Genomic DNA, 12,738 nt, shown 5'->3' with positions numbered 1-12,738 from the left:
AAATACCTAGGAATAAAGCTAACCAGGAAGGTGAAAGATCTCTAAAATGAGGATTACAAAACATTGCTCAAAGAAATCAGAGATGAAATAAACAAATGGGAAAACACTCCATGCTCATGAATAGGCAGAAAGAATATTGTTAAAATGCCATACTGCCCAAAGCAGTTTACAGATTCAATGCTATTTCTATTGAACTACCAATGACGTTCTTCACTAACTAAACACACAACTAAAAAAAGCTATTTTAAAATTCACGTGAAACCAAAAAAGAGCCTGAATAGCCAAAGCAATCTAAGCAAAAAGAACAAAGCTGGAGGCATCACAGTATCTGACTTCAAACAATGTTACAAGGCTACAGTAATAAAAACAGCATGGTAGTAGTACAAAATAGCCACATAGACCAATGGAACAGACTAGAGACCCCAGATATAAAGCCATACACCTGAAACCACCTGATCTTTGACAAAGCTGACAACAAGCATGGGGAAAGGACTCCCTATTTAATAAATGGTGCTATGGTAACTGGCTAGTCATATACAGAAGATTGAAACTACACCACTTCCTTACATAATATAAACAAATCAGCTCAAGATGGATTAAAGACTCAAATGTAAAACCTAAAATTATAAAATCCTTGAAGAAAACCTAGGAAATACCATTTTAGACTTAAGCTCTGGCAAATATTTCATGATGAAGACATCAAAAAAAACTGCAACAAAACCAAAAATTGACAAATGCGACTGAATCAAGCAAAAGAGCTTCTGCACAGCAAAGAAAACTATTAACACAGTAAATGGACAACACATGTGATGGGAGAAAATATTTGTAAACTATGCATCTGACAAAGGTCTAGTAACCAGAATCTACAAGGAACTTACACAATTTAACAAGCAAAAAGTAAACAAACCCATTAAAAAGTGGGCAAAGGATATGAACACTTTTCAAATAGGCAACAAGCAAATGAAAAAAATGTTCAACATCACTCATCATTAGTGATCACTAATCACTGCTAATGGGGATGGAAATTAGTTCAGCCATTGTGGAATTTTGGAGATTACCCAAAGAACCTAAAACTGAACTGCCATTCAACCCAGTAATCCCATTATTGGGTATACACCCAAAGGAATATAAGTCATTCTACCATAAAGACACATGAATGTGTATGTTCATTGCAGCACTATTCACCATAACAAAGACATGGAATCAACTTAGGTGCCAATCAATGGTAGACTGGATAAGTAAAATGTGGTGAATATACACCATGGAATACTATGTAGCCATAAAAAAGAATGAAATCATGTTTTTTGCAGCAACATGGATGGAGCTGGAGAACATTATCCCAAGTAAACTAAAGCAGGAACAGGAAACTAAACATCACATGTTCTTATTATAAGTGAGAACTAAACATTGAGTACACATAGACAAAGAAGGGAACAACAGACACTAAGACCTACGTGAGGATGAAGGGTAGGAGGAGGTTGAGGATCAAAAAAATACCTATTGAATACTATGCTTATTATCTAGGTGATGAAACAACACGTACACCAAACCCCCACAACTTGCAATTTATCTATAGAATCAACCTGCAAATGTATACCTAAAATTAAAAGTAAAACAAAATAAAATAAAATAACTGATATCTAAAAAATCACCAAATATTCCACAGAGGTGTAATTACCAGAACAAAACTGAAATGTAATGTAACAACATTAATGAAAACACTAACAAAGTATGTAATGAAATGCATGCTGCCTATCATGCTAATATACTTTTTTTTTTTTTTTTGAGACGGAGTCTTACTCTGTCGCCCGGGCTGGAGTGCAGTGGCACATCTTGGCTCACTGCAAGCCCTGCCTCCCGGGTTCATGCCATTCTCCTGCCTCAGCCTCCCAAGTAGCTGGGACTACAGGTGCCTGCCACCACGCCTGGCTAATTTTTTTATATTTTTAGTAGAGACGGGGTTTCACCATGTTAGCCAGGATGGTCTCGATCTCCTGACCTCGTGATCCGCCCGCCTCGGCATTCCAAAGTGCTGGGATGAGCCACCGCGCCTGGCAGCTAATATACTTTTATAAAGATTAGTGAGATTTCACTGGGAAGGAGTTTCTGAATTTTCTTATTTTAAAATAATTTCAGTGCTTTTTAAGTGGGCTAGACATTTCAAAACATATTGAAAGAAAAGCAAATACAATGTGAAACACTGGATCACAGAGCAGTGCAATGTAGTTAAAGTAATATTCAGACGGGAATTTAGTTTCCAAAATGCTTATTCTACAATAGAAAAATGACTGAAATTAGGAGGTATAAATTTATTTTTAAGTATACCATGGAATACTATGCGGCCATAAAAATGAATGAAATAATGTCCTTTGCTGCAACATGGATGCACTTAGATGTCATTATCCTAAGCAAATTAACCCAGAAACGGAAAATGAAATATTACATATTCTTACTTATAAGTGGGAGTTAACCCATTTGTGGGTTAACCCATATGAGTTAACCCATTTATGGGTTAACACTGGGCATACCTGGACAAAAAGATGGGAATAGTAGACACTGGGGACTACAGGGCAGGGGGAGTGAAGTGGGCAAGTGTTGAAAAACTACCTACTGGGCACTATGCTCAGAACTGGAGTAACAGGTTCAATCACACCCCAGGCCTCAGCATCATGCAATATACCCTCATAACAAACCTGCACACATATCCCCTGAAACAAAAATAAATGTTGAAATTTTAAAAGTAAAAAATAAAAAAGTTACTGCAAACAAAATTTTTAAAAAGTTAGAAAAAAATTAGAGAAAAATAAAATAGATGAACAGAGTCAAAAACTGGCTTTTGAAATAACTCATAAAAGTGACAAATTTTTGTCCTGGCGCAATGGCTCATGCCTGTAATTCCACCACTTTGGGAGGCCAAGGTGGGCGGATCACCAGAGGTCAGAAGGTCTAGACCATTCTGGCCAACATAGTGAAACCCTGTTCCACTAAAAATACAAAAATTAGCCGGGCATGGTGGTGCATGTCTGTAGTCCAAGCTCCTCGGGAGGCTGAGGCAGGAGAATCGCCTGAACCCGGCAGGTGAAGGTTGCAGTGAGCCGAGATCACACCACTGCACTCCAGCCTGGGCAACAGAGTGAAACTCTATCTCAAACAAACAAAAAAGTGACAAATTTTTGTAAAAATAGATTAAGAAAGCAAAAAGAAAAAAAACCTAACAATATCTGAAAAAAGTAATATAAATTTAAGCATTGCAGGCATTACAAAAATCTTATGAGGACATAAGAATATGTGAATAAATTTGTATTAATAAATATAAACATTTAGATATAATGGACAAATTACTAGAAGAATACCATTAATTCCAGAAGAAATAGATAATCAACTACTACTGTAACTACATAAAACGTTAGCCAAGCGCTTAAAAATCTATGCTCCAAGAAAAGTTCAGGTCAACAGAGCTTCATCCACAAAAAAATCCATAATGATCACTAAAGAAATAATTTTAGTTTACAACAAACAATTATGAAGTATAAAAAACAGCAAGTATTAAACAGTCATTTTATGAGCTCATTATACTGTTACCAAAACTTGACAAAGACTTGATAAGAATAGAAAATTTGGGGCCAATATTAATTCATAGATAAAGATTTGAAAATGCCAAACAAAATATTAACAAATCAAATATAGCTATTAAAAAAAGGAAGATTTAGTCTAGAATAACAAATTTGGTTTCCATTAGAAAAGCAATAGATATAATTTACCCAAATAACAGATTAAAGGAGAACATTTATCTTATCTATGTTAATAAATGCAAATGAACAAAAAACTTTTAATAAAATCAGCACTCCTTCAGGTTAAAAGAAAGTCACAAACTCTCAGCAAAACAGATTCAGAAGTAACATAAGTGTATTTGTTAAAGTGCATAGTGTATTGGTATTGTGTTAATAAACATGATAAAATGTATTTACATTAGATAAATTGATCTAACAATAGACAGGCAGATAAAATCTCAAAATGAGCATTTAAATTGCTTTTGTGAGAATCATAAAATGCCAAAAGTAGCCATTATTACCAACTATTCAATGTTACACTGCAGTTCTTAGCAATTATAATAATAGGAGAAAACTAAAACTAAAATTATAGGGTCTAGAATAGAAAAAAAATTTTTAAAATCACTGTCATTACTAGCAAATATGAGTGTCTACATTTTTAAAATCCAAAATAAACTACTGGTAAATGTTTTGAATTAATGGAAAACCTTAGAACATTTTCGAAATTCATATCAGTGTTAAGAGTTGTTAACATTTCTATATTACAACTACAAACAATGAGGAATTTCAGTATAATCATTATGTGAACAAAATCAATATAATATTAGTTTACTAAGATTAATACTAAACATAATCTGAGAACAAAATTACAAAGCCATCCTTAAATATAATAAATAAGTAGCAAAGAAATATAATAATGTACCATAGAATACATTATTCTATATTGGAAAATATCAGTTATCTCCTAATTTATCCATAGGCTAAATACAATTCAAAAATTCCCATTTGTTTGTGCATATCTGTGTATGTTAATGTGAAATTTAAAACTGAATACAAAATTTTAAGGAAGAGTACAATGTAAGAATGACAACAAAAAGAAGAGCAAGAATGTAGCTCTTTTTTGGTGAGCTATACCAGATATTAATAGTTGTAATAAAGATACAGTAAATTAGCTATTATGGTATTAGCACAGGGATTTTTACTCACAGAACAGGATTGAGAACCCAGAAAAAGAACACACAAATATGGAAACTTAATTTATAATAGAGTCAATAGTTCAGAGCAATGGAGGGAAAGACAAATTTCTTAATAAATGTTAATAATAATTGGTTAAGTGAATAAAAACTAAATAAATATTGGATCCCTACCTCACATTATATAAAAATGAAGACTAGGTAGATCTAAGACCCAAATGTAAAATGTAAAATTATCAAGCTTATTTATTTATTTATTTATTTATTTAGAGACAGAGTCTCCAGCCCAGGCTGGATAGCTCACTGCAGCCTCGAATTCCAGGCTCAAGTGATCTTCCTGCCTCAGCCTTCCATGTAGTTGAGACCACAGGCACATGTCACCACGCCTGGATGAATTTTTTTTTTTTTTTTTTTTGGAGAGATGAGGTCTCGCTATGTTTCCCAGGCTGCTCTCAAATTCCTGGGCTCAAGCGATCCTCCCTCTGCTGCCCCCCGGTGTGCTGGGATTACAGATGTGAGCCACTGTGCCCAGCCAAAATTATCAAGTTTTTAAAAGACAATGTAGAACATCAGTATGACCTATCTTTTAAAAATGATTGCTGGATTTGGCTACCTCAAAATTGAAAACTATTCATTAAACCATACATAAAGAGGTGTTTTAAAATAATCTATGTAGGATACGTTCTTGTCACTAAATAAAACCACCGAAGGATATCATTTAAAATAAATTAAGAACACTGTGTGGAGCAAATAATTCAAAAGATGGAAACAGAAATGAATAGGACTTTTACCAAAAAGGAAGAACAAATGGCCCCAAAGCATAAAAAAGATATCAACTACATTTTAATGTGTTTGCATTAATAAAATGCAAATCTAAGTGACAGTGAGAGACTATTTCATATCACCAAATTGGGGGAAATGTCAATTTCAAATATTCACAAGGATGTACAGCAGTGAGAATTCTATCCATTATTGATTGAAATGAAATTGGTGTATCAATTTTGGCAGCTTGTCATGACCTAATAAAGTTCAACTGTGCATTCTCTAGACATACAAATCTACTATTAAATATGTACCTTAATATTGTCCCTACCCCAGAACCATGCACAAGAATACTTATAGCAGCATTATATACAACAACTAAAACTATTCAAAGGCCCACCAAGAGGACAATGTTACAGAAAATTAAAGAATAGTAAAAATGAACCAACTAACATTTCACACATTGACCTAGATAAATCTCAAAAATATTTTTGAGTGAAAGAAGAAAGTCATACAGTAAAATTAAATTTTTAGATAAAGTTCAAACACTGGCAAAACTTACCAGTATTTGATTTAGGATAAATACACTGGCAGTAAAAACTACAGAGAAAAATAAGAGAGTAAACACAAAATTAAAGTCTTGGAGGGGACACAATGGCACAAATGATCCTTTTTCTTGGCCTGTATATGAAGTACAAAGATGTTTATTTGATTTTGACTCTGCACCTCAGTGTGTGTGTACACACAGGTATGTCTTAATACACTTTTATTTATGATATATTTCACTGTATAAAAATAATATTCTAGTATATAAATTTATCATATATCCTCCAGTGAATAAAAAAATTCTACCATGTAAAAGCTTTTTAATTACACAAAGAATTTGTACTTAAAAACTTGTGATATTACCAATTTCTTTTGTAGATCAATTTTCCCTTGGTCAAAGCAAAGATGAAGATAGAAAAGACAAGTTTATTCAGGAGGTGGAAAGGGTGGTATGGAGCAGATATAAATGTGAAGCACTGGATTTTGTATTCAAAACTCATTTGTACAAGCAAAGGATAGGCATACCAATTCATGTAAAAGTAACTTACATGGATTAATAATTACAGTTATCATTAGCTGAGTTTCCAATATGTCCAAATAATTGGACAATTACTGTGGGTATATTTTCTTTAATCCTTAAATAAATTCTACAAAGTAGAATATCAGAAACGGAAATTGATTGGCCACAGTGCATGTATGGAAATGCTAGGATTTGAACCTAGGTGTGTCTTTCCCCTGTTGTGTCCTTGCCATTACTCCATATTGTCCAAATATTATTATTTGACAGTGGAGTATAATGGACCATGATAAGACCTGGTTCTTAATCCAGAGCTGCAAATTATTAGCTGCTTGAACTTGGATAAAATTTAATAAATTCGTAGGAACTCAATTTTACTTAATTTGGGATAATTATACCTATCAGAGTTATTCTGAGGTTTAAATAAAATACATATGCAAAGCACTTAGTATAAAATATCCATTCAGTAAATTTGGGCTATTTTATTATTAACTTGTGGAAGATTCAGTTGGTAAGATTATGAAAACATTTCCAAAAAACTTCAGCATCCTGGGGTCATAAGGAGAAACAAGTGGTTGGATTAATATAGGGTTGATCAAGCAAATAGAGGAAAAAAATAAAAGTACTAGAAAAGTGAGGATGCTGGTAAGGAACTCATTTTCACGACCATTCATGGGGTCACTGCCAAGGTGGAAAGATGATAAAACCTGGAAGAAGTTGACTCTCTGAAAACAGGGAACATCTTTGGAATAAGCTGCTTTAAAAAGTTGGGGGTGGGGCGTGGGGCAGGCCTTTTTTTGAAGAAAAGGAATGGAAGAAAATAAAAACGACTGTAATTCAGTCAGCCATACCTGATACAGAGCTATGAACATTTCACAGCCCAGAACAATTTTGTTACTAACTCTAGTTGAGCAAGAGGACCTCACACCGTGGCTAGTTATAATTCTGCTGCTGATTTTACCTTGAATGCAGTGTCTCAGGGCTGCTGAGATGTCTTTACCAAACTGTAGCTGCTCTATTTCTGTGACATCCTATTGTGAAAATAACTTATTTGGCTGAATAAGAGAATATGGGCTTCCTATCATGAGTTACTCACTTTCACTGGATTTCTACTTATATACCCTTCTGAATTTCTGTTCACAACAGCCTAACAACCTAATTTTTCAGTCCTTCTAGAAATACTTATTCTTTTTTGTCTTTTTTTTTTTTTTTTTTTTTTTTTTGAGATGGAGTCTCACTCTATCGCCCGGCTGGAGTGCAGTGGTGCGATCTCGGCTCACTGCAAGCTCCACCTCCCGGGCCATTCTCCTGCCTCAGCCTCCTGAGTAGCTGGGACTACAGGTGCCCGCCACCACGCCCAGCTAATTTTTTGTATTTTTAGTAGAGATGGGGTTTCAACGTGTTAGCCAGGATGGTCTCGATCTCCTGACCTTGTGATCCGCCTGCCTCGGTCTCTCAAAGTGGAAAGACCTATTCTTTCTTGCTACTTTGTCCTTTAACTCTAGCACCAAGTCTAGAACTCTGCTACACACAGACCTACTTGATTCCATTTAACTGCCTCATTGCTTTTCCAACTATTGCCAACCTTAGAACCCCAGCTGCTTGACCTGCTGGCTTGCTGTACGTCCCGCCAGTGTCTAGAAACATTGGTACAAATTAAATACTTTGCATTGCCAGTTAGATACACTTCAGCTCTAAGGAGTCAATCTTGCTCAAGATACATATCTACCAGGTCAAGTCTCATTGATAAATCCCAGGATACCCCTAGAAATTATGAACAAGCAGTTGGGAATATATAGTACTATATATTTCTTAAATTTTAATGACTTTTACCGCAGCTAATATTAGAAAGACTATTCATTATTTGTTTTCTCTCTGAAATTTGAAGTCATTTAGGTTCTGTCCAGTATCACCTCCAATATCCCCATGAAACATACTTTACAGTGTGCAGAAGAAATGCTAATTAGAGATCCTTTACGTGACAAATGAGACACTGCTGCGAGTGAAGTAGCACTTTGGCGTACACTGAGCTTCATACCTGAGCGCATAGCCTCTTTCTGAATGCTTTCATAGTCATGCCAGTCCTTTCTTCTCAAACCATCTGTCCATGAATAGAATTGCCCATCTCCCAGGCCCAGTGGAAATGTCTGTGGAAAAGGAAAGTATTCAAGCATAAAAAGGAGGTATTTCCTTTTGCATGGTAGGTAAACACAGCCGGGCACATAATAGGCAATCAAAGAATATCTGTTAAATAAGTGAATCCTCTGAGTATAATGAAAAGAAAGCTATCGCTGGTGACCAGATTTATACACATTTTAAATCTTTTTTTAACCTTTAAAATGAGAGCACACCTCTCCTGCAACAACTATCATTCCCTATTTTATTTCATCCAGAGACACTAATATTTAGCGTGTCACCTGTAAGCATAAATACCTAGCTGTTTTTATTTGCCCAAAGTGTAAATATTGGTAATGCTACCAATTTTGGTGTTGCATTGAATTAATTTTGTTTTGATTGGTACAGTTTTATTTATTTTGATCAAACATATCTGAACGGCTTTGTAGTAACATTAGCAACCATTCATTGAATGCTCACTATGTGCCAGGTTCTACATTAAATGCTCTGTGTATAGAAGTTTGTTTAATCTTTATGATAGCCTCGAGTTGTAAATCCCCATTTTTCTGCCGAGTAAACTGAGGATCAAATAACTAAAATAACTTGAGGTAAACCACAGTGGCAGAGCCAGGACTTGGACCAGTTCTGTTAAGACCAAAACTGTGCTCTTAAAAACTATTAAATACTGTCTCTCATCTAGATTTCTGGAAACATAGTGCATGTTTACACTTATAGTTGAAATTATCACCCATTCATCCACTGTAGTCACAAAATATAGTTTATGCTTTTCCAAAGTCCAATATGTTATAATGTCAACTTGAAAATTATTTCTGTGTACATTGCTGAAGCTACTCCTTTTTTATGATGTTTATTTCTGGTAATAAGAAACAATAATCATTTTGAATAAAGCTTATCTTCACAATCTTGTAGTCAAGATAATGTAAAATAAGTGTTTTCAAATTCACATGCTATTTTTTCTTTTGTTCTTTTTCAGAAATAAGTAATACATCCACTGAATAAAGAAAATAAAATTCTAGAAAGCAAAAAAAAGTCAATTTAGCCAAAAGATGAATAATTTCAGTGAGGTAATTTTATTCTAACAGCCTTTTCAAGACATAAAATGTCTTATTTCTTAGTTTTAGATAATACAGCCATTATGCTTTTGAAAAATTATCTACCTTTAGCCCATCTTCATAGCTTATAAAAGATATATTTGTTTTGAAAGGATAAAAATGGGGCATAATATTCTTTTCTTAAAAAAGGTAGTTGAAAATCAGAGAAAAGATTTTCCCAATCAGGTGACTATAATCTACACATTTCAAAGAATTTGTTGCTTATAATATTGGTGAGCTCAGAAAAAAAGAGGGACAAATATACAGATTATGGTGAGTTTATGTAAAATATCAGGAATACTGATAATTTTTAAAAGGAAGATGAAACAAAAGTTATGGAAAAGTAAATAGAAAATGACATAGTAAAAGTAAAAGAAAATGGAAAAGTACAGTTTTTGGCGATACATAGCAAACATTTTAAAAAGTCAAGCATTTTTTTGAATTGATGATCAACTTATAATTAGAAATTTTTGAACTCAGCTATGCATAGAAAGTATTAAAGAATCAAATGAATATGAAATATGTAACCCACATTTTGTCTCAGCCATGCACTTACAGTGATAAGTACTGAACACTAATGAAAATCTCCTACACTGATTTAGATAACACTAATTTACAAACATAACTTTCAGATTAAAATAGATAATTTTAAAATAAATTTTGACATGAAACATGGAGGTATTCTTGTGTAAACTCCAGCGTGTAAGCTCTCTCTGAATACCAGGGACACTCTATTTTCCTTATTTTGATATATGTAATATAGCGAATTCTTAATAAGTAGTAATATAATGCAGATTGAACAAAAGTTAATTGAACACAAAAGTTAACATTTACTCTCTCCAGAAGCCAAATGAAAATGACAATAAAGCATCAGATGCATCAGGAAAGAAGATACTAGAACTCACATAAAGTTTTTGTAAATAGCTGGGAACTGCTGGGAAGGAAGTATTTTTTTATGGCACGGAATTTTCAAAATATGTAAAAACTGGGGACACTTTATATATCTGACTGTCAGGTTAAATGTGAAAAGATAAAGATTGACCATTTTTAATAAGGGGCAGTTAGACTCTTCTGGGTTCTCTCTTCGACTCAAACAAGGGAGTGATTTCTGAGGGCCATCCACTGTACTCCCACCCATAGAAGACTGGAACATGAATGGTATGTTCTCAGGCCACTAGAAACAGTTAAATATAAGGTTGTCAAACTGCAGTGAAAATCAGGGTTCCATGTTAGCCTATGTTGTTAGCCTATGTATCAAACATTGTTAATGAAGTTATCTTCCCTTACTAGACCTCCAGAAAGCTGCCAGTCCACAGCTTACATCCTTACATAAGAGATGGAGGAATTCCTACCTGGAGAATTGAAATCAACTGGAAAAGATGCAGTTACTGGCTCCTAGGTGCACACCCAGTAACCACGTGGGAAATAGCCTAATTAGCAAGCCCTTCTCTACACAGAGAACTTCATATCACTATTTTCACGACTTCACTCATGAGTATGAATAGGCAGCAAAAGATTTCCAGGGATTTTGGAGAGCCTTTAACGTATAATTAAGAGGCCAAAAAGAAACAAAAAGCATACTAAACTTGAAGAAAACAGAGGCAATGTAAGGTGCAGATAAAAGCTTCAAAAACTCTAAATTTAATTTTCTCAAAGAACTTTAAGAAAAGTTCCTTCAGAGATACAGATTTTTAAAAAGAAGCATTTAGAGAATCAGAGAGAGTTCCTGAAATGTAAAAATGTGATATCAGGGAGAGAAAAATTAAGACACAGTTTGGAAAATGAAGGTCAAAGGAATCCTACTGAGAAACAGAAAAACAAAGAAAATTAGAGACAGAAGGAAAAAGATACAACATGGCAGAGAGGTGGCAAAATGCTAGCAAGTCCAGAGATCCTCCAGTCCAACTGTATAAGGGAAAGGAGAGAAGCTCCAGAAGGGATGTCTCTGTGGGAAACACACACACACACACACACACACACACACAGACACACACAGACACACACACACACGCAGACACACACACACACAAACTTCTTTCCTTTAAAAAAAAATATTGAAATGAGAGTTACAGTTCTTCCAAAGAGATTAGAATGAATTAATGATATATATTAAAAACTAAGCAAATGAAAAGTGGGCCAGTTGATAAGGCTATAAGAAACAAAAACAATGTATAAAAAAGAAATCCTAATCATAGCACGTTGTTTGATTCAGATATGAATAATCTAACCGGAATATTGGCTTAACTAACATAAGTATACTGGAGGTTGAGGGAAAGACTGGAATAAGACAGTTAAATAGATATTTTCTATAATGGGAAAGCAGTAGATAAAACCAAAATAGGAAAAAATAGAGAACAGTGATATACACTTTATCTATAAATATGGAGTCATATGACAGAATGAAAATAAAAGACTGACACAGTTGCCCCTTGGTATCAGAAATTGCAAGTAGGGGAGGTGGGTAAGAGGATTGCTGGTTACCACCATAGTCTTCATAGTATGATTGGATTTAAAACATTATTTGCAAGTATTATTTTATGTAAAAAATAAATCTCAAATAAAAATTCTTAGGCATTCTCAGCCACTATTAGTGCTCTAGCAAGGTGTGTTAGCATCAAGAGAACACTTTATAATGGTAGGGGAATCAGGCTAAATCAGACCATCTGAAACTGCTTTAATAAAGGGTATCTGGGGGATTTGCTACACTAATAACTTTTTAATCTGTATCAATGCTACCCATAGACCAGCAGCATCAGCATTACCTGGGAACTAGTTTTTTTTTAATTATTTTTATTTTCATTTATTTATTTATTTATTTATTTATTTTTGAGACTGGGTCTTACCCTGTTGCCCAAGGTGAAGTGCAGTGGGGCAATCTTGGCTCACTGCAACCTCTGCCTCCTGGGCTCAAGCAATTCTCACGCCTCAGCCATCCAAGTACG

General features: G+C 34.3%; 1 protein-coding gene across 3 annotated transcripts in view; it reads right to left on the bottom strand.

Annotated features, from left to right (window-relative positions):
- Window positions 1–12,738, bottom strand: part of GALNTL6 (polypeptide N-acetylgalactosaminyltransferase like 6) — a 1,235,992-nt gene that overhangs the window by 814,992 nt on the left and 408,262 nt on the right. For all 3 annotated transcript variants that reach the window (XM_034959428.2, XM_063603996.1, XM_003823503.6), the window contains one exon: window positions 8,608–8,716. In XM_034959428.2, coding sequence (XP_034815319.1) covers window positions 8,608–8,716 — 109 coding nt within the window. The remainder of the gene's footprint in view (window positions 1–8,607; window positions 8,717–12,738) is intronic.

This window comes from Pan paniscus, chromosome 3 (assembly GCF_029289425.2).
Source record: "Pan paniscus chromosome 3, NHGRI_mPanPan1-v2.0_pri, whole genome shotgun sequence".
NCBI classification, from domain to species: domain Eukaryota; kingdom Metazoa; phylum Chordata; class Mammalia; order Primates; family Hominidae; genus Pan; species Pan paniscus.
Note: the sequence above shows the minus strand (reverse complement) of the source record. Positions and strands in the feature narration are given on the sequence as shown.